General features: G+C 47.5%; 1 protein-coding gene across 5 annotated transcripts in view; it reads right to left on the reverse strand.

Annotated features, from left to right (window-relative positions):
• Positions 1-23384, reverse strand: part of PPP2R5C (protein phosphatase 2 regulatory subunit B'gamma) — a 162051-nt gene that overhangs the window by 97356 nt on the left and 41311 nt on the right. The window contains exon 1 of one of the 5 annotated variants that reach the window (XM_066388020.1): positions 17911-18620. The exons of 2 other annotated variants lie outside the window; for them this stretch is intronic. In XM_066388020.1, coding sequence (XP_066244117.1) covers positions 17911-18004 — 94 coding nt within the window. In that variant the 5' untranslated portion in view covers positions 18005-18620. Of the gene's footprint in view, positions 1-4718; positions 4829-17910; positions 18621-23384 lie in introns of those variants that run through there. 2 more of the 5 variants (XM_066388022.1, XM_066388021.1) reach the window with 2 other exon arrangements.

Raw genomic sequence — 23384 nt, forward strand, 5'->3', positions numbered from 1 at the left:
CCCGGCATGAACTTGATTTTCCAAAAATGATAATTTACGAATAAAGTGGATTTCATCCTATAAGAATTAAGTCCTTTTGATGGCTTAGACCGGGGGTCCCCAAACTTTTTACACAGGGGGCCAGTTCACTGTCTCTCAGACTGTTGGAGGGCCGCCACATACAGTGCTCGTCTCACTGACCACTGACCACCAATGAAAGAGGTGCCCCTTCTGGAAGTGTGGCAGGTGCCAGATAAATGGCCTCAGGGGGCCGCATGCGGCCCATGGGCTGTAGTTTGGGGACTCCTGGCCTAGGCTGTCCCGATCTAAATCTATCTCGAGTATCAACAGAGCCTGACCGGTGGTGGCACTGTGGATAGAGCATCAGCTTGAGATTCTGAGGTCCCAGGTGTGAAACCCTGAGGTTGCCGCTTGAGCACAGACTTGTCTGCTTGAGCGGAGGGTTGCCGACTTGAGAGTGTGGTATCATCAGAATGATCCCATGGTCGCTGGCTTGAGTCTAAGGTTGTTGGCTTGGCTTGAGCCCCCCACTCATGGCACATACACTGCTCACAAAAATTAGGGGATCAGGGAAGGTGCAGATACTCCAGGACTTTCAGCCTTTTGTATAGTGCATTTTCAACAATGAAATAAAAAGTTGGTTTTGCATCTTTTTTATTTATTTATTTTTTTACAGAGACAGAGAGAGAGAGTCAGAGAGAGGGACAGATAGGGACAGACAGACAGGTATGGAAAGAGATGAAAAGCCTCAATCATCAGTTTTTCGTTGTGGCACTTTAGTTGTTCATTGATTGCTTTCTCATACATGCCTTGACTGTGGGGCTTCAGCAGACTGAGTAACCCCTTGCTCGAGCCAGTGACCTTGGGTCCAAGCTGGTGAGCTTTGCTGAAACCAGATGAGCCTGTGCTCAAGCTGGTGACCTTGGGGTCTTGAACCTGGGTCCTCCGCATCCCAGTCCCACGCTCTATCGCCTGTGCCACCCCTGGTCAGGCTGGTTTTGCATCTCATTTGCATAACCAAACAATTTTCTTTGACTTGTCATTTGCTTTTCTGATGTTCTCACTTAATAAAAAAAATCAAATGCTCTTTTTTATTGTTTCATATTCATTTTGAAATATCGCCTAATTTTTGTGAGCAGTATATGAGAAGCAATCAGTGAACAACTAAAGTGATGCAACTATGAGTTGAGGCTTCTCATCTCTCTCCCCTCCTGTCTCTATATAAAAATAATAAAAGAAAAGAAGCAACAAATGGTGGTTTATAAGAAGCACAGACAGGCAGTGAATCAGGAGCCACCACTTACCCAGAGTGGACGGACGTCACCTGGGGGCTGCGGAGGCTACATGGCAACTGTCAGAGAAACCACTTAGACCATCTCACCTGTACAAAGACAAGAGCTCTAACCCAGCAGTCCCCAACCTTTTTTGGGCCACGGACTGGTTTAATGTCAGAAAATATTTTCACGGACCAGCCTTTAGGGTGGGACGGATAAATGTATCACGTAACCGAGACAAGCATCAAGAGTGAGTCATAGCGGATGTAACAGAGGGAATCTGGTCATTTTTTAAAAATAAAACATTGTTCAGACTTAAATACAAATAAAACAGAAATAATGTAAATTATTTATTCTTTCTCTGCGGACCGGTACCAGTCTGTGGCCGGGGGGTTGGGGACCATTGTTCTAACAGACAGGTTTGTTCCCAGCTGGGCCTTTTCAACTAGGGTATGCATTCTGGAGTGCATAAAGCCACAGGGTAAACACGATACACTTTCTACAGTGTCAGTTCTACAATGTAGTTCAATCATGTTAAGTATTTTTACATTCACTTAAAATAGTTACAAAATAGAATACAAAATTCAATTAGCTTTTAATGACAAATCCTGAGATCTCAGAAACACACATTTTGGGAAATTTTAGTACACCGGATCAGGCCATGGCCCCGGACGCCCATAGGAGGCGTCTCCCCTCAGCGTCAGAGCCTCCGCCAGGAAGAGTCTGGCCACACTGCCCTGCTCCAGCCAACCTGAGTGTACCAAGGGCTCCAGGAAGAGGCCAGGAGTGTGACAAACTGGCCCCAGAGTTCACACAGACATGCCAGGGACCTGAACACCAACACAATTCTGAAGAAGAACAACAGAGCTGGAGGATTTCCACTCCTGACTTGAAGAGTTCTGACAAGGCCACAGTAATTAAGTAAGGCGCAGACATACAGACCAAGGAATAGAATAGAGTCCAGAAATAAACCCGATCGTTTACGGCCCACTGATTTTCAACAAGCATGCTAGGTCCATTCAGTGGGGAAAGAACAGTCTTTTCAACAACTGGTGCTGGGAAAACTGGACATCCACATGCAAAAGAATGAACTTGGACCCTTACCTCACACCATGTACGGAACTTAACTCAAGATGGATTAAAGACCAAATGACCAAATGTAAGAGCTAAGATTATAAAACTCCTGGAAGAAAACCAAAGAGCAGGGAAAAAAAAAAGAGCAAATCTTTGCATTATGCAATGGTTTCCTAGATATGACACTAAAAACACAGCAATGAAAGACAAATTAGAGAGCTTGGCCTATATCCAAATGAAAAACATTAGTCCTGACAACGATACCATCAGGACAGTGAAAAGCCACCCCACAGACTGGGACGAAATATTTGCAGTGCCTATCTGTGATAAGGAACTGGCATCAAGGCACACTACACAAAGCCCTGGCTGTGACCAAGTCCACTGTCCCTCTGACCATGCCCTCCGGCCACCGGGTCCTCGGTCAGCTCCCTCTTCATTCTCACACTTCCCACCTCACCTTCCCCCCTTGATCTTCTGCACAGGCCCCGCTTCTAATATCCCCAGGAAACCCTGGGAAATTAGGCCCAGCCTTCCCAATTCCCGTTTAAAGTTCCCTTCCTGCCCCAGAAGTCTGTGAAAGCCCTCTCAGCTACAGCTGACCCCGAACTTCCTGGTTTCCATGGCCTTACCACTCATAGATAAGAAGGGGACAGGGCTGACTGCACAGTGACAATGTCTGAAATATAGCACAGTGGTTCGTGCCACTAAATGACACATGGCGATGACAGGTCAGCTTCACCAGAACGGTACCATCTGAGCGAGTCCCTGGGTAGGGCATTGCGGGGTGACCCGCCCCACCCACCTCCGTCTTCGCACTCGGCACCCTCTCCAGTAAGGGCGACACTCACTCAGGCTGGGCAGGGGCAGGGGCCGGTGCTGGGTAGGGACAGGCAGAGCTATTTCTGGACAGGTCTTATATCAAGCCCATGACCGCAGCTCTTCGATGCTGTGTTCTAGTCAGTTAATGGACTGAGAGCACAGCAATGATGCCAAAAGGCACACAGACAGCTATCCGCAGCTCTGCCTGTGGGGACGAGCCACCAGGCCCGCAGCTCTGCCTGTGGGGACGAGCCACCAGGCTGTGCCTCTCAGTGCTGGTGCTCTCCCTTCTTTTTATTTCATTTCTGAAACAGGAAATATATTCACACAGCTCAAATACACACGAAGTGAAAACCCTCCACGTTCCCCAGCCTCAAGGATCACCTTTAATTTTCTTGTCTGGTTTTGAGTCTCATTTAGAACACAATACATGTCCTCCCAGCCCCCTGCCCTGCTGGCACCCTTGTTCCACTCAAGTGGCACCCTGACTCTGCACAATCAGTCCATAAAGACACACCACTTACTGGATATAAACCCCTCTCCGGGGTTTCTTCTGGCCACACCCCACTCCTACAAACTCCCCTGCCTGCTGAGTGAGTTACCCCTGTCCTTGACTGCTTTCCGGGACCACCACTGAGCTGATCAAGTGGGACTTTCTGGGGGCCCCGCCTCTGCCCACAAGCTGCAGCCACTGCTCTGTAACCTGTGAGGCGGGCACGACCGTGCCCCTCCGGCGCCCGGGAAAGGACAGACGCTCAGTACTGAGCACAGCCAATCTCCAAGGCGGTGACTTCTAAGTATGTGTTCAAGTACCAAAACAAAGCTTTAGCCAGCTGGCTATACAGCAGAGGGTCACAACTTAGCTGTTCAGTGTATTCCACAAAGTTTTCCTGCCTTTTGAAATGAATTCAGTTAACTAAAATTTTTTGGTGCTAATTTTGACTTATTTGGCACAACAAAAAGCGTAGGGCTGCTCTACTACCAAGGCTTACTCAGCCAGAGTACACATGCTGAGTGCTCAGAAGCAAAGAATGAGGAAGGGAACGCTGTGGAGCTTCATGTAAACGTGGAGCATGGTCATACTTTTTTACTACAATGTAAACAACCTCTCCATTGGGTACAGCATTAAGAAATAGTTCTGTTCAAGTCGTCTCTCCTTGGACAAATGCCGATCCCCACACAGCCGGTTTTCAGATAAAGAACGCCTCTCTCCCTGACTCCCCAAGAGCTCTTGATTGCGTCACCACCGACAGAGTAATATTATCTAACCAAACTCTAAGATTACTCATGAGTAACCTTTAGTAGCGGCCAGTTCCTGTTTGGCACTGAAACACTCTCCTCGGCTATGCTGAAAATGCAACTTCAACGTGAATCCTTCAGGATGTGCAAAATTCTTAAGCCAAGTGGAAAACTGTCATGAAGCCTGTGTTTCTTCAGAGTTGGTGGCCTATGCTAAAGGACAAGGAAAGGGCCCTGTGGGTGGCCAGACAATTGAGGTCGCAGCTGAGTCAATTTCATCCATAACCACGAACCCCCAAGGTACAGTCTTACCTTCGTGACCCAGAATCTGCATCTCCTGTTTTTCTAGATGACACCATGAGATCAACTAGCTGGCTCCAGCTGCCTGCACTCGACACCGCAGCGCACACTGAGAGCAGAAAGCACTGTGTGGCTAGATCTCGGTGATAAGGGCGCTCGCAGGAGCAGCCGGTGCACGCAAGCTCAGAGGTGTGAGCCCGCAGCTGGAGTCAGACAACGCCAGTGCCCGCCCGCTCTCGGCTACCAATTCCTCCTGGGACCTCAGGCAAGTTGGGAGCCTCTCTGCTGCCATTTCCACAACCGTAAAAACGGGACAAATAACACCTGTTTGCAATCTCACAGGAAGGAGGATGGTTAATGAGCACTTGCAGGGAGCTTTGAAGATTAAAAAGGTTGCTGGGTGCTAATGACAACCTGTCTCCTTTGGGAATCTATCTACCCATTCTGCCGCAGACAGGGAGCACCAAACACAACTGGAAAACTCTGGAAGAAAGGAGCGACAGCACTGCTTGGGGTTCCAGATGTGTGCAAGATGGCGGACGCCTGAGCCAGGCTCTCGGCTGCCTGAGCTCTGCGCATGCGGAGCTGGTGTGAATATTTACTTGAGCAGCATGTTGTAGTTACTATGGGGGCAGAGTTGGGGCTATTCACTGGCTAATAAGTTCCTGTTTCCTGCCAAAGAATGCTTTACTGAACATGCTTCTTAAACTTCCCTTTATTTTTGGTTTTAACATTTAAATGTGAAGTACAGTATAAAATTATTTTGGGGGGTTCCAAGTTCAGCTAACATTCCATTTAAAAGCTTTCCTTTTTTTCTTTTTTAAATAGAAAAAAGGCTCAAATAAACAAATGTCTAAGCCCATCTATTCTACTAAATAACAAGATTACATACTGAACAGGTTTTTATATGTTGGTATTGGCTTCACATAAACACACACACACACATATACATACTCCTCCAAATATACTTACCTAACCTATGTAGGCTAGACAATCTATGTTCATTTAATTGGGTATTGACCATTGCAATGCATATCAAAATTAAATGCAAAAATTCAAGATATTTTAGAACTTTAAATTTAATGACTGTACAAACTTAGTAAAAAAAAAAAGCAGGATTCATAACTGCTGATATTGCACTATCTGAATAAGAAAGTTCACATGTCTTAGAAAAGGTCAGTTTCAATACCTAAAGGCCTCACCTAGACAAACAGTGAGATAAAACAAGAAAGGAGTGCTTCTGGGGAGGAAGTAGATGATTTCAGAACACCATAAGCTTACCTCTGGCTTAAAGCGTGAATTTAAGGTAACCTCTGTTTAAGACAAGGAACACTTTTTCAGTATGTAATCTGTGATTTTGTTTGCAAAAAAAAAGGGCACCTGCATTTATTGGTCTTGAAGAAAACCCTCACTCCCGGGACAGTCACTTCAGTTGTCTACAGGAATAGCATTCTCTTAGCGGGGGACAAAATAAAAGGAAGGATCTGCATGTTCTTACAGAACTTTTTCCCTCGGGGACAAGTAGACAGGAATGGGGAGCTAAGCTCCTTTCTTCCAAATCCCTTGAAAATCAGTAATTTAACCAAATGCATGTAAAAATCTAATATACTCGCAGGGTCAAGAAAGGATGGAGACTTAGTCAAGGACCCCAGTAAGGGACACTGCTAGGCCTCAGCCCTGGACCTGTCAGCTCCAGATTCTGGGGTACCTGGATCTAATTCAGGAAGGGCGTACGCACGGGGTGCAAGGGCACGGCACTAAATTAGCAACACTTCAATGTTTTCAAACCTATGTAGTAACTCTAGTTTTAAACTTTGTTCTCCTTTCTTTCTTTCTTTGTTTTTTATTCAGAGAGGAGGGGAGGCAGAGACAAACTCCCACATGCACCCTGACCTGAATCCACCTGGCAAGCCCAATAGGGGGCGATGCTTGGCTCATCTGGGTTGTTGATCACCAACTGAGCTCTTCTTAGCACGTGAGACGAGGCCATGGAGCCATCCTCAGTGCCTGGTGCCAACTTGCTCCAATTGAGCCATGGCTGTGGGAGGAGAAAAGAGAGAGAGAAGCAAGAGGGGGAAGGGTGGAGAAGCAGATGGGTGCTTCTCCTGTGTGCCCTGGCTGGGAATTGAACCTGGGACATCCACATGCCAGGCTGACGCTCTACCACTGAGCCAACTGGCCAGGGCCAAAATTTGTTTTTCAATTACAGTTGACATACAATATTATATTTCAGGTGTACAACATAGTGATGTCACATTTATATACGTTAAGTGATCACGCCAGTACGTCTGGTACCCACCTGACACCATACCTAGTAATTATGTTATTATTGACTATATTCCCGAGCAGTCGTAGAATATTTTTAAAGGCAGGTACAGAAGGATCAGTGCAGCTCTCTAAAGCAGAAAGGCTCCTCAGGACCAGGCCTCAGGCACGGGGAAAGGAAGTCCCACCCTCCTAGCAGCCAGGTGGAATGGGAGGGGCCCAAGTTTTAGTCAGGCAGCGCCAGGGTTCTTCTGGCCCGGTCACTCTCTGTTCGGCTGGGTCCACTCATTTTGACCGTGACAGACCCTGGGACCGACCCACGGAACGTAACAGAGGGCGCGAAGTCCGTGACAGACCCTGGGACCGACCCACGGAACCTAACAGAGGGCGCGAAGTCCGTGACAGACCCTGGGACCGACCCACGGAACCTAACAGAGGGCGCGAAGTCCGTGACAGACCCTGGGACCGACCCACGGAACCTAACAGAGGGCGTGAAGTCCGTGACAGACCCTGGGACCGACCCACGGAACCTAACAGAGGGCGCGAAGTCCGTGACAGACCCTGGGACCGACCCACGGAACCTAACAGAGGGCGCGAAGTCCGTGACAGACCCTGGGACCGACCCACGGAACCTAACAGAGGGCGCGAAGTCCGTGACAGACCCTGGGACCGACCGACGGAACCTAACAGAGGGCGCGAAGTCCGTGACAGACCCTGGGACCGACCCACGGGCAGAGCAGGTGCTCCACAGGCCGCCTCCCCTACTTTAAACCACGTTAGCAGACTCGGGGGACCACACTAGGTTTATGCAGTACATGTAGACAGTACAATACAAGACGGCACAACGTAACGTTCAGTTCAAGCATCACAAGTCGTAATTTAGAGCAATGTCAGCATACCCAAAACGTGTAAAATGTCTAGGTTTCTGAAACTACTCTTGTCAATTTTTTTTCCTTAAGAAATAAACACAGAATACTATATACTTTCTGTGAATAAATGCCTATTTATATTATTTATGTGAACACACACACAGTCTGGAATGCTACAACAGCAAACTCCAAGCAATTCACTTCAAGATGACCAGGGAAGGTAAGAGGCTGGTGAGAGGGATAAGGCCAGGGAGAACTTTAGTTTTATTTGTAATTAAAAAAAAAATTAAGGTGGCTTAATTTTCACATACAGGTATTTAAAAACGATGAGAAGGTAAAAGGCAGCCGACTAAGGCAGACCAGCGGCACAGGCAGCAGGTGTGGTTACCGCCTCTCCCGGGGCCCGAGCGGCCTGTTCAGGTTATTAGTTGAATAACGAGTGAATCTGGGAAGTTATTTTTGAGGGGGGAAGAGAAAAAAGAGGCTTGTAAAAATGGGGTCAGGGTCACATCTAGCGCATATCAGAAAGATTTTCTAGGCCAAAGGTTTTCAATTTTTTTGTGTCAGGATCCAAGTACACTCTAAAAAAATACAGAGGAACCTAACGAGCTTGCTTGGGTCATGCGGGTTCTAGCTATGCCATTGATCAGATTAGAGTTTTTTTGTTTGTTTGTTTTTTACAGAGACAGAGAGAGAGAGTCAGAGAGAGGGGCAGACAAACAGGAACGGAGAGATGAGAAGCATCAGTTCTTCATTGAGGCACCTTAGCTGTTCACTGATTGCTTTCTCATATGTGCCTTGACTGCGGGGCTTCAGCAGACTGAGTAACCCCTTGCTCGAGCCAGCGACCTTGGGTCCAAGCTGGTGAGCTTTTGCTCAAACCAGATGAGCCCGCGCTCAAACTGGCGACCTTGGGGGCTCGAACCTGGATTCTCTGCATCTCAGTCCGAAGCTCTATCCACTGTGCCACCGCCTGGTCAGGCCAGATTAGAGAATGTTTACAAGACTTGCTTAGGAATTCATTGAGAATAACAAAGTTGGCTCATTTCATGCTAACGTAGCATCATTATGAAAAGAACTCGCTAACCAATTAGGAAGCAGGGCTCTGGTCGGCCTTCCTGCACATCTCAGAGTCTGACTCGGCAGAAGACGGAGACTTGCGTTTCTGCTTCTGGATTCAGTCTGTCTCATGTGCCGGTTTGGTTGAAGTGCCTGAGCAAAAGCCCAGCCTCACACAGACATGTTTAGTTGAAAAAGGGAGGTATTGGCCTGACCTGTGGTGGCGCAGTGGATAAAGCGCCGACCTGGAAATGCTGAGGTCGCCGGTTCAAAACCCTGGGCTTGCCTGGTCAAGGCACATATGGGAGTTGATGCTTCCTGCTCCTCTCCCCTTCTCTCTCTCCTCTCTCTCTCTTCCCCCCTCTCTCTCTCCTTTCTAAAATTAAAAAAAAAAAATTAAACTGTTGGAGAGCATAGAAAATAATACATAAAAGAAAAAAAAAAAGAAAAAGGGAGGTATTTCATTGGCTCTTAAAAATAAATTGTGAAGTTCTCTGATTCGGCACTAAGGTTCAACAAGTGATCGTTTCTTAAGGATGAGCTGCAACATGGAATCTGAAACTGCGCGGTGGGTGCTTCAGCCCCAGCTCCCGGGGGCGGCCTGCACGAGCACGCCTCCTCTGCCCACGCGTGCTCTGCGGCAGCACTCGGCCGGCAGACCTGCCCCGTCCACGTCCGGAGCCCACGGGTCAGCATCACTGTCTTCAGCACTGGCGGCCGTCAGGCTCACGCTGGCAGAGGCAAGTTCTCTAAAATTCACATTTTTGCTTGCAAGCTCAAATTTTATCACGGCAACAAATGGTGTCACTGTTACTTCCCTTGAGTTGACAGGTTCACTTCGTTCCATTTGAGGAAATGGCTGTCAAATGTTCAAGCCTTAATAACTGCCGTGTGTCTGCCATTTGTTCTTTTAAGTAAAACTGATGCTCCTGAGAAGAGTGGCTAGTTCAGCTTGCCACTCAAACAACTGCCCAGTTTTCCTGGGGGTGGCACTGGGCCCCGGCACACAGAGGGCCTTACGTGGACCCTGCAGTCATCACACAGTATTAAGAGCTGTGCGTACAGGGTTGAGATTTAATAAAACTAACTACCTCATGCTTCACCAAGGAATGCTTAGGTCAGACTGGCACGCACCTGATGGGGTGCACAGGGCTGCTGGCTGCCACCCCTGCCTTGCTCTATGGAAGGAGCTGGCTATACAGCCACCGTGTGGCACCGTGCTACCATGCGGGCAAACGGCCACACAGTGAAAGAGGCCAATGAGGCCTTGGTACTCCTATGAAGACAGTCGTGGCTTGTAGATCCCTGGCAAGTGTCTCTGGGATTCCACCTGTGAACGCTGCCCTCCATGAAGACTGAGGACACCTTCACAGCTTCCGAGTTCTGAGAACGTGACTATCAAATGCCGCCCCTGGATAAGCTCAGCTTATGGCATAAAGGAGAGAAAAACAATCCCTAGTTGTATACGAACAGACACTGTAGACAACTGCAAACACACACATAGTGCCACCGTCACCACCAAGAATCAGGGAGCAGCAACTTAGGAAGAACTGGGCCTGTTCCCAGTGTGAAACATTTCTCTTCTCCTTAACTTCATAAGCCAGAATGCTGCAATTAGAACATAGCCCGCAAGAAGAGCTCAACCGGCAGACAAGAACCCAAATGTTGACTGAAAGTGCATATACGTCAGTGACAGAGATTGAAAACGTAACGTGTTCAAGCTCAGATTCTATTAAAAATACCACAGCATTAAAATTAAAACAATAAGATATAAGGTTATGGTTGAAATCCCACTTAGTTCAAATACCATCTCAATTTTAAAAAATGTCAGCATGTAGGGGAATTCAGAGGACTTCAAGATTACGAGAGTTGACAAGACAGTAAATTTTTAGAAATCAGATTGCTAACGTATGGAAAGCAACATTTGCATTAAAAACAACTAAAAAGAAGTGACAAGTGAAGCTATCATCTGTGACATCACATATAATGTCTCTAACTTCTAAATAACATTCTTTATGGATGTGTTATGCAAAAACTTCAAAAGAGCTAAAATGGGGGAATGTGCATTAACGCTGATCTCTATTTTACTTAACAGCTGGACCCGTGAGAACGGACTGGGAGCAGTGTGCACACTGGACAGACGCCCTGCACTGGGCCTGGCTCTCCCTATAGGGACATCTTACACACAACCCACGAGCAGAACACGGCACACCCTCCAGGACTGCTGATGGCGCTGACTTCTCCAAGTGGTGATGTGGCCAGAAGAACAGATCGAGGGAACACAGCAGTACACAAATAAGGCAAGCGCGGTGAGCAGGCTGGGCTCTGAAGCACCACATGTGACCTGGAAAGGGGCCGACCACGGCGAACAACATGTCAAGTCTGACAATGTGGGCGGCGCCATTGTCCACACTTGTGCGGACTCAACCGTCATGAAACCCAGAGAGGCGGGTCACCTTGCTCTCACTCCACTCCCATTTCCAGGTACACAGCCGAGTGGCTTGCCCAAGAGCAGAGCCAGGGCGGGGTGGTGGGGGGTGTGGAATCTCAACTCACCCTGTAGCTTCAGACCCCCCCCAAACCCTGCCTGCAACCGCCAAGCACCCTGCCTCTCAAGCTCAGTGGGAACCTTGGTTTTCTCTTAGAGTGTGCTCTAAGGCTATTACCCTTTAAAAGACCAATAAAATGGCCAATAAACATAAAAAAAGGTTTATGCCCCCAAACAGTTTGGTAAGATGGCACAGTGGTCTGGGCAGCCGCTGTGAGTCAGCAAGGAGAAGAGCATGCTGGCAGGCAGGAAGCACCCTGTTGGGGGCCACGGGCACCCAGAGAAGGGGCTGCAGGGTCTCGCCCTTGCCCCGCCCACCCAGACGGCCGCTGCCCGCCACTCACTTGCCAACAATGACATAAAAGGGAAAAGCACAGGAAAAGCCAAGGCTCGCTAATAAAAGACCATTGCTCCTAATTCAGGAAACAATTCTAAGTAATTCTATTTCCTTTGCACATTTTTTCCTGAGGCAGAACATTTTACAGATCTTTCTCCCAAACAGTACAGAAAAGTGGAAAGCTACAAGGCAGCTGGGTGGCCACCCGCACAGCCTCCCCAGATGCGGCAGGTGTGCCATGCAGCGTACCCGCAGGCGGAGGCTCTCTCCTCACCATGAGTGCCCTCCTGGGCTCCGCCTGCAGCCCTGCCCTTGCCGTGGGCCCTGCCCTCTGCAGCACCCGCAGCGTTCACAGGACCAAGGGCTCCCACTGCCTCACAGGCCTTCTGCGGTTACGTCTCGTTCTCTCAGAACAAAGATCCGATACAGATGCACTCCCTGGATCTCACTACTGTAGCTCTTTAGCTTTGTTTTTTTAAGCTGGAAGAGTTTTTGATTTATGGATGATAATTCAAAGGCCTGAAGCAAAACAGGACCCCACTCGCTGTAGGAGCGGTCTGTCCTTGTGCCTTTGGGCCAGTGTCTTTTCAGAATGAGAGAGACTTTTCTTTAAGTACATCGCGAGAGAGACGATTTGCCCAGATTTTCAGAGTTCTCCGTGTCTCCACATCCGTGGTGGCACTGTTTCCATCTGATGCGGAAGAGAGACGAGGCCCAGTGTGGAGTGGCCACCTGTGTCCACTTTTCTAACCAGGTACCCGTACAGCTTCTCAGGAATCTGACAAGTACTATTCGACTGACTGGGTAATTAGCTAAGAAATACACCAAATAACCATTATCTGAGTAGTCACTCAGAAAAGTAACTGTTTTCAATCCACCAGTGCATACACTCAGAGACGGTCTCAGATGTCATGAGAAATAGCCAGCTGACCACGACCTTTCCCAGGGCACTTACAATTCATGGGGGAAATAAAACAATTAAGCCAACAACTGATACCTGGCCAACTTAGTAAGTGACACGGGATAGCAAGAAAGGACATTTTCAACTTCCGCCTCACACCAAGAAGTATGCATGCAGTTTCACAAACTCTCACTTAAACCTGAGGTGAACTTGACCTCCAGGCGCTGAAATACATTCCAGTACAGAAAACAGTCATCAGAAGGTACATTGACAGCCACCCCCTGGCACCCTGCCCTGTGCTGAGGGCGCTGGGCTGACTCCCACTTCATTCGTCTCTGTGGCCCTGGGCAAGAGGCTGGCTGTCCCTGCTCTTCTAGAAGAGACCGCATAACACTGCCTCACAGTGCTGGCCAGCATGAGAGAGCAGAGGGGGCCCAGCTCCGGCCCCAGCCTTGCCCACTGGAGGTGCTCCGTAAATACTGCCTCTCCCTCTGGGACACCCACTGCACCTAGCCTTACAGGCTGGTGACCCGGAGGAGAGGGACACCAAGACGCGCCTACTCACCTCCTAGGCAGGGATGCTGGGGGAAACAGGTTGGTCAGAGTGCTGCGGGGCTGGAGAACACCGTGCCGTGACATGTGACATGTGACATGTGACATGTGGGGCCGGAAGAAGCACGTACCCCAGCCACTCTGCCTGGGAGATGTCTATCCTTTTCCCAGGTTTAAAAACACACAACACACACACTTTTCTTTCTTTTTTTTTTTTGTATTTTTCCAAAGTGAGAAGAAGGGAGGCAGAGAGACAGACTCCTACATGCGCCCAACCGGGATCCACCCGGCATGCCCACCAGGGGGCGATGCTCTGCCCATCTGGGGCGTTTTTCCGTTGCAACTGGAGCCATTCTAGCGCCTGAGGCGAAGGCCATGGAGCTGTCCTCAATGCCTGGCCCAACTTTGCTCTAATGAAGCCTTGGCTGAGGGAGGGGAAGAGAGAAAGAGAAAAGAGAGGGGGAAGGGTGGAGAAGCAGATGGGCCCTGGCTGGGAATCGAATCCAGGACTTCTACATGCTGGGCTGATGCTCTACCACTGAGCCAACCGGCCAGGGCCACCCTTTCCTTGACCACTAACTTTACCTCTTTATTTTTCTCATAGTCTTCAACACAAGTAACATTTTAATGAAAAAATTCTAGTTTAGCTTTTGCTGCAAGGCAGGAATTGTGATCAGCAATCTGAGCAGTGTACTCAAGTTCAAGGGCAGACCAATTAACAATGGTGAGCAGGCCTTACCGAACTCGCACTGCCCCCCCCCACTTGAGTTAAGCTCCACACCGCAAGAACACAAAGCACCTTTACACCGAGGGTGACTGCAGGTGAGCCTTAAAGGTGCATTTCTAAAAACTCACCTCACAGAGAGCCACAGTTCCACAACACGCAGGTGTGTGTGAAGTCATCTTGAGTTGCGGCACTCTTCAGAGGATGAGTTCACTGGTTTGATCTTTTATATTTGGTCATCACTGAAACCCTTTTCCTCCCTAATTCTGAGGAGTGAGGAGAGGCCTGGGCGCCCTCCGCGCTGGTGTTTACCGACTGCACACCACGCAGGCGTGTTCTAGGGAGAACACGTGTGTGTATGTGTGTGTGTGTGCGTGCGGACAGGTCTCACCCGTGGTACAGGCTAGGCCATCAGACAGAGTGCGGCAGGAAACAGCAGGCCAGGGTCCAGCTTCCGCACGGCCTTCCCACACACCCTTCTGTCCATTTTCACTGGAAGGGTGAACTTTTCATCTAGTCAATGACCCAGGAAGACCCGTGGGAATGCAGACTTTTTCCCGGGAAAAAGGGGCTGACACAGTAAGAGTAACTGGCTCTCTGGCTCCCCACCAGTCTTTTAGAGACAGAGTCCCAGGCGGGTGAGCGTGCCTTCCTGAGGCCAGAATGACAGCAGCTGGACAAGGGCCAGACCGTACTCCTCCTCTGCGGCCACCAAGGCCTTTCTGTCCTGGCTCTTCCTGCCTCGAGCCCAGCTCTGGAGGTAAGTGTGAGCTCTACGAAGGGCCCAGCTCCCACCAAGCCATCAAGTAGAGGGAAGACTCTATTTTACTACTCTTAAAAGGAAATTTAAAAGTTCAAGCAACAGTCTAGACCAGGGGCCCACACACTATGGCCCCTGGGCCCCATCTGGCCTGCCCCCTACTTCTGTACAGAAAGCTTGAATGGAATGCTGTCAGCCCCTTGGTTTACTTACTGTCTATGGCCCAAAACCGTGACTTCCCAGAAACCGAAAACATTGTCAATCACCATCAAAGCTCGGATGTCCAATACAGTTGCCATTAGACCCAGGTGTCTATTTGAATGTAAATGAAATAAAATTTAAAATTCAATTGCTTAGTTGCACAGGCCACATTTTAAGTGCTCAACTGTCACATGTGGCCAGGGCCACAGCAGCGGACAGACAGCGCGGAGTTCGCCTCTGCCACTGCAGACAGCTGTCCTGGACGGCGCCGGAGTGCAGGGTGAAGTCCTCAGGCTAAACACACAGCCCTGGGGGCCAGGTGCCCCTCCTCTGCAGGCAGGAGAGTCCACACTAAGTTTCAGCAGCGTGTTCCTTTCATGCTTGAACTTCTTAGAATATGTTAATTCACCCTATTCATGTAAAACTCTAGACTATTAAACGGAAGAGAACTATCAACCAATTGGTACTAATCAGTGTAGTGCTGGTATTGATTCATTTGTTTACTTGACTGTCCGCTCGCCCCCCACCCTCTAGGGGATGGGACACTCTGGGAAAGCTGGGTCATCACGATTGCTTCATATTCCAACTTAGGACACTGCTTGGCACAAGGAGGTAGGGACTGAACAAATATTTGTATAATAAATGAAGAAACGAGCCCTGGGCGCAAAACTGGCATACAAAAGAGGCCACTGACACGGATGTTGATAAGGTCTCGGAAAAAACTGCTATTAATCCTGTGGCAAAGGTTCCACAAACTGCCCCAATTTCCATTTGAAATGTTTTCTTTCTTTTTGTTTTTAAGATGCACACAGAGCCACACAACTGCCTGGGTTTGGATCCTGGCCCTGCCACTTACAGGCTGTGACCTTGGGCAGGTGTGGAAGACCTCGCCTCCCTAAGCAAGGAACACGGTGTGCCTTGCCGAGGAGGGAGGACCCCCTCAGCGCTGCCCCTTGCCCTTCCCTGCATCCTCTCACTGGCTGGCCCGCCCTCCAAGGCACCTGCCCTGAGCAGCCTCCCAGGGTGCTCCCGCCCCAGGACCCCTGCTGGCCTCACCACTAACCCCGGGCTCTCTGGGGCGGGGCTGCCTTAGCCAGGTTTCACGACTCGGGCACTGGACACACAGAAGAGCTGCTAACTGGATGTGAACTGATCGTGACTCTAAAGCCAATATAAATAAAACGTTTTGCTAAACCTCTCATGAACATGCTTTCTCTTGAAAAGTCCTTATGAGTGAATCAAGCATTCTTCAAGTTTTGAAATTAGAAAGTACCCCTACCATTTGAACTGGAAATTCGTTTCATGTCCCTAAAGGTTACCCCTTCTTAACAACTCCAGTCCCTTTCAGGTTAACGCCCTTCACTCCTTCCCCTCCGCGGTTAGAGAGCAACCAACCAACTATTCGAACAACAGCAGAAAGGACAAACTGGCTCTAACGAGGTCTTGGAATTAAAAAAAAAAGTCAGTGTGGTATAAGATATAAAACCAAATGACTTCCCTTCAGAATAAAGTCATAGTTCAAAAGATAACTAGTACACTGCGTCCAATAAAGTCAGAAAGCTCACAAACCAAAAAAGTCTTATTATTTATAAGGTACCTTACCAGTATGAAAATATACATTTTATATACAATACAGTCATCTCATTGCTAAGTACTTAGTGTTTCAGAACTAACTTAAAGCTAAACACCATCACTTTTGCCTGTCTGGTTCCTTCAGCTGAATTCGCTCCACACCACGCCTGGGAGAGGGGTGCTCTTTCCCGGGCGCAGTGCAAACAGTGAATTCTCAGCTCGACCTGCAAGACGGTCACTGTGGGCACTCATATTCACCAGGTAAGGAGGTTCACAGAGGAAAGCGACACTCATTTTATTCCTATTGACAGGATCCTCCTGTGCATGCATCTTCCCTGGGTCCCCCCGGGGTCTGGAAACCCCTGCCCGGCATTTTAGTCCCATAGATGATTAGTCACCTAGAAATCGTACCCCCACCTTTCCCCAATATGGGCTTTACGGGAGATTCTGACAGGTCAAAGTGTCCTGTGAGGCACAGCTGTGACATACATTTCAAAGTGCTCTGAAGGAGCCCAACATCCATTTTGAATTTCACCCACTTCTGAACAAAAATTTGCATAACATGTTTCAAAACACCAGCTAAGAATAAGTATATTATTAACCAGACTCTTACATTTTAATATTATTATTAATTAGAACTACAGTAATTGTCTTTTAAGCTAAACTTGTGTTTTAAGCCAAAACAGTATATAAACTATAAGAGGCAAACTGTATTTATTAAAAGTAATCCACATACACGTTGAAAACTTGTTGCCATGCTAAATTTTAAAGTCAAACGGCAATACAATTTTGCCACTTAAATGCCAAGGATGTCCAGGAGTCCAGAAGAGGGATAACATTGCAGAAATTCTGACCCACAGTGGATTTCAGAGCACGAGTGTCTGTCTCTTTTAGGTTCCACAGCGAGAATGAAAGTAACCCTTTTAAACGAAGTTCTTTTCTAATGGTCTCTGCACATTTCTGACTTCAGCTGATCTTTAGTTCGGGGATGTGTCCCTGACGAAACCTCTGCAGTGTTAAGCAACACACAGATGTAACAGAAACTCTGGACGGACAACTTGGCCGGGCACTGCCCCCGCCTCTCCTTCCTCCCCCCACCCAACACCTTCCCCGGTGGTGACTTCACATCCTTTGACATCAGCACAGCTCAGAAAGGGGGATGGGAGAGCGAGCAGAAAGCAGAAAAACCAGCTTTGAACTATGCATGCAAGGCCCCTCTCAAGACTCAAATTCTGTGAGTACTTCGTAAAATGCCAAACTGCGGGGACACGCCCCGCTGCCCCCGCTGAGGGCTGCAGCCAGACGCCTGGGTTCTGCTGGAAAGGACTTCCTGCTCCTCTTCTTATCTGAAGCACAATAGCCATTTATTAACCAGCCACGGAAGGTTCCGACTCAGTGAAACGCACAATAACTTACCTCGAATATGGAGAAGGGCCACGGGCTGGAAAGGCCCGTTGGAGTTGGCCGCATCCACCACCATCCTGCCCCCCGCTTTATTACATGTCAACATCTAGACTCGGCGGGGAAGGCAATGGACTCCTTAAGGCAAGAAAGCAGCCTCCATTTTAGTTTAAAAAAAAAAGACAAACTGGAGCTCTGCAGCTGGAGGGAACTGGCTGCCGCGTGATGTCAGCAGGCACGGAGCCCGCCGATTGGCCGGAAGCTGCAACTTAAAATGACACTAAAAAAAAAAAAAAAAAGACTGCAAATGGAAAGAGCCTTCTGTTTGGCTGTCAGCGTGCCTGGGCAGCCTGGCTTCACTCGGCTTTCTGCAGTCCTCACTGCTCAGCAACTTTCAGGCAGAGATCCCACCTCTTCGGGGCAGGACGGAGGCCGCAGCCCCAGCCAGACTGTAAACAGACGATTCTGAGAGCTCCCCAAAACCATGTGTGTGGGTATGTGCGACCGGAACCAGAATGCTGAGCGGTTCCCTCACTGGAAACCGGCGTCAGCGGGGTTTATACCCACCTGGCCACCTTCTGTCTTCTAGTTCTGATGACTTTAGTGTCTGAATCTTATTTATCAGCACTTTGGCAATCTTTTTTTTTTTTTAAACCAAATGTTATTCAAATATTACACAGTCCTAGTTTCTAAGTCTGGGCTCTCGCCAACCTCTCCTACCACCAAGCTATAAACCTCTCCTCAAACACTAGTTTCTCTAGAGATCTAATTTTTTTATTGGAAAAATTCAGTTAAAACTTAAAAAAATTTAAAAATTATATGGAAAATGATGGTTTTAAGTTTAATAGCTCTAAAAGAGTGAAAAAAAGTCATAAAATAAATTGCAGTTGGGTTTTTTGTGGTATTTTAAAGATGTCAACAGATACATTTAAGTTTCAGATACTTTTTTAAATTAAAAATTTTTACATTAAAATAGATTTTATTTATTTTTATGGAGCCAGTAGTAAAGCTATTATCCTGATCTTAACTTCCTACTTGTGAAAAAGGTTATCAAAGAGGCTGCCCCAAGGAGCAAGGCCCGTATCTGAGGTGGGGCGTCCTGGGGTGGGGTGGGGTGGGGTGGGGTGCGGAGGGACAGGGTCCCTGCAGAGAGAAATTTCATCATGAGCACCAAATAACACGTCAACTCTAAGAACAATCGCTCTCTCTGGCAGTGGAACTGAAGAAACCCCTCACATCTCCACAGCAGAACTCAGAGTCCGGACTGCGACTCCCTTTTCCAGACTCTCTCACACGGCGCCCCCCACCCCACCCCACGCGCTCACGTGTGAGTCCTACACACAGTCCACAACTGGGAGAAGCACTGGTGCACGACCAGGGCCCCGGTCATGCCTGTGGGCCGGCGTGCTTCCACATCACGGTAGGATGATTTAGGGGTGCTTATTAAGTCTCCCTGAACTACCACTACTAAGAATGTAGTTTTTACTTGTGTATCAACAGCCATCAAATAGAAAACCAAGTAAAAGTACACCAAACCCCACGCCTGCCCCTCTTCCCCCAGAGCTCGGTATGCTGCTGGAGTCCACAGCTGGAGTCCACAGCTGGAGCCCACAGCTGGAGTCCACAGCTGGCCACAGGACCCTGGCTGCCATGGTGCGAGTGCCAGCGAGGGGCCTCTCGCCTGCCCGGGGCCTGGGCCATCTCAGCCGCAAACGCGGCTTCACGGCCACCGCCAGTGCTCGGAGTCCGGTGATGTGAACTTGGATTCTGGCTGCCGGCCTGTGGGGTTCATCGGAGGCAGGAGAGGGGGCTCCCCGGGACTCCCTCCCTAGGGCTCCCCTCGCCCCCTCACCCAGGAGGCGATGCTGGATGAACTCAGACCTGAGTGCAATGAGGAGGGAGGCATGCTGGAGGCCCAGCCGCGGGTCTGGAAGCTCACGCTTACTGCAGGCCTGCACTGTGAAAAGACAAGACTGGCCCTCAAATACTTCCATTTTTCATCTGAGATGAGATGGGAAATGTGCCTGTCCTGAGACTGGACTGAAGAATTGAAATGCAGAAATAAGGGGGAAGAACACTCCTAGACTCTCTGTATAAAACACACAGATAAGGAGTCAAAGGAAAAATGAGGACGCTTCCCGACACTTTTTTCCTGACGGTCTCAGATCAAAGGATCTCAACTTTCTTAGTGGTTCCTCGTGTTCTTTAGAAGCCTTATGCATATAAAGTAGTTCTTTCAAGAACTCAAAGGCTATGTGATCTGAAAATCACCAATGAAACACACTCTAAAATAGAAACAAGCAAATCAATAACATGGAGAAGAAAAAAAAAAACTTGAACAAAGAAAGGTAAGGTATGTTTCTGAACTGGAAGCCTCATAATTCTTCTTCAAATTGGTTTATGGTCAAAATTCACCTAGGTCTCTTTATTTTCCTGGGTATTTCACAAAATAATCCTGAAGTTCACTAGGAAAAATAAGAAGAATTAGAACACTCCCCATGGGAAAGGCCAGTCCTACCAGCCATAAAGCGTGTGAGTCAACGACGGTTTGGCACGGGCTGAGGAGGCACAATCATGAGACAGAAGCAAGAGCCCCGAACCCAGAAACGTATCCATGCAATATTATAATAAAGAATGAACCTCAAATCAGTGGAAAGGGGAAGATTAGTTAGGTGACTGGTTGGCTATCTGTGGGGAACAAAGTCAACCGAAGTCGTCTTCTTCTTTTTTTTTTTTTGTATTTTTCCGAAGCTGGAAACAGGGAGGCAGTCAGACTCCCGCATGCGTCCGACCGGGATCCACCCGGCATGCCCACCAGGGGGCGATGTACTGCCCATCTGGGGCGTCGCTCTGCCGCAATCAGAGCCATTCTAGCGCCTGAGGCAGAGGCCACAGAGCCATCCTCAGCGCCCGGGCAAACTTTGCTCCAGTGGAGCCTTGGCTGTGGGAGGGGAAGAGAGAGACAGAGAGAAAGGAGAGGGGGAGGGGTGGAGAAGCAGATGGGCGCTTCTCCTGTGTGCCCTGGCCGGGAATCGAACCCGGGATTTCTGCACGCCAGGCCGACGCTCTACCACTGAGCCAACCAGCCAGGGCCAACCGAAGTCTTCTTAACTTCATACCAAAATAAGATCTGAGTTGGGTTAAATAGTCATTTACTATTTGAAACGACAACCCTAAGGTCTCCACAGCCTTCAGAAGAAAAGGGAAGTGCACATCGATTCTCAAGCAGAAAAGAACATTTAAAAACAGTGAACCCCTAAAAGATACTGCTCACATTAAAGAGTTTACATATTTCTGTATGTTCCCTCTGAAAAACAAAAAGGAAATATAAATGCTACAAATGCAAGGAGTTAATAACATACTATAGTTATTAACTACAGGAATAAAACAGGCCTCACTGTTTAAATGAGTCTGTTCACAAAAGAACTATAACCAATCAACAATATGCAAAAGTATTTCCTTACCTATCTAATCAGCAATAATTTTTAAGAATGATAATTATTCAATACTGGTAAAGGCAAGCTGTAACCATATAAATTGTTTTAATCCTTCTGGAAAATAATTTGGTAATATGTGTCAAGATTCTTCAAGTAATTTTACTTCTAAGAGTCCATTCTAGAAATGTAGAAGCCACAGTCTGGAAATGTAAAATACACATAACGTACAATTTAGCATCTTAACCATTTTTACGTGCACAGTTCAGTGGCACTAACATTCATATTGTGCAATCACCACCATCCATCCATCCACCCACAGAACCCTTTTCATCTTGGAAATCAGAAACTCCGTCCCCAATAAACACTAACTCTCAGTCCCCACCAACACCACCCCCGCAACCAACATTCTACTTCCTGGCTACAAGTCTGACTATAAGTAGAATCACACAGAACTGGTCCTTCTGCGCCTAGATTATTTCTCAGCATCATGTCCTCGAGGTTCATCCAGGTTGTCAGAATTTCCTTACTTTTCAGGGCTGAATACTGTTTCACTGTATAGATAGACCACATCTCGTCCCATTCATCCCGATGGACACTGGTTTGCTTCCACCTTTTGGCCCACGTAAATAATGTTGCTATACCGTGGGTAGACGAGCATCTGTTTAAGTCTCTGCTTTCCATTCTTTTGGGGACATTCCAAGAGGCAGAGCTGCTGGATCGCATAGTATTTCTATTTCTAACTTTCTGAGGAACCGCCATGCAGCTTCCCACAGCAGCCACACCATGTCACATTCCCTCCAGCAGCGCACAAGGCTTCCAGGTGTTCCAAGTCCTCACCAAGGCTTTCTCTTTTCTGACAGTAGCCAGCCTAATGGGTGTGAAGTGGTATCTCCCTGTGGTCTTTGATTTGCATCTTCCCAATGACCAGTGTTGTGGATGTTTTCATGGGTTCATTGGTCATCTGTATATCTTCTCTGAAGAACTGTCTATTCAAGTTCTGTACACATTTTTAAACAGGATTGTTTATTCTCTTATTATTGAGTTGTAGGAGTTCTATATAAATCCTGGATATCAATCTATTATCAGATAAATAATTTCCAAATGTATTTTCCATTCTGTGGGTTGCCTTTTCACTTTGTTGATTGTATCCTTTGGTGCACAGAAGCTTTAAACTGCTGTAGTCTAATTTATCCTTTTATTTTGTTATTGCCTGTGCTTTTGGTGACATACCCCAAAACTACAGACAAATCCAATGTCATAAAGTTTTTCTTCTATGTTTTCCATGAAGAATTTATAGTCTTGGCTCTTACATTTAGGTCTTTGATCCACTTTGAGTAAATTTTTGTGTGTGGTGTAAGGTAAAGATCCAACTTTATTCTTTTGCACATGGATATCCAGTTTTCCCAAAACCATTTCTTGAAGATACTGTCCTGTCCTTGTGAAGGGTGGCACCCTTATTGAAAACTATCTGACCATATGTGTGCAGATTTATGTCTGGGCTCTCTGTTCTATTCCATTGTTTTATGTGTCTGTATGCGGATACCATGCTATTCTGTAGCTTTGCAATAGGCTCTGAAATCAGAAAGTGTAAGACCTCCAACTTTGCTCATCTTTTCCAAGATTGCTTGGCTATCAGGGTCTTTTGAGAGTCCACGTGAATTTTAGGATGGATTTTTCTATTTTGGTAAAAAAAACAAACTCTCAGAATTTTGACAGAAATTGTATCGAGCCTATAGATCCCATTGGGCAATAGTGACATCTGAACAATGTTAACTTTCTGATCCACAAACACAGGCATCTTTCTATATATTTGTGTCTTTTTCAATGTCTTTCAGCAATATGGTGTAGGTTTCAATGTCCAACTCTTTCACTTAATTGCTTAATTCCTAAATATTTTATTTCTTTTAAGAGCACCACAATTTTATTTATGATTTTAAATCATCAGAACTACTTTACTTTGAAGGGATTATACCACACACTAAAATACTGCACATCCATCAAAAGTATTTCTAAATTTATAAAACAAAATTATAAGTGAAAACATGTAATTTA

This window comes from Saccopteryx leptura, chromosome 6, assembly GCF_036850995.1.
Source record: "Saccopteryx leptura isolate mSacLep1 chromosome 6, mSacLep1_pri_phased_curated, whole genome shotgun sequence".
Taxonomy (NCBI): Eukaryota; Metazoa; Chordata; class Mammalia; order Chiroptera; family Emballonuridae; genus Saccopteryx; species Saccopteryx leptura.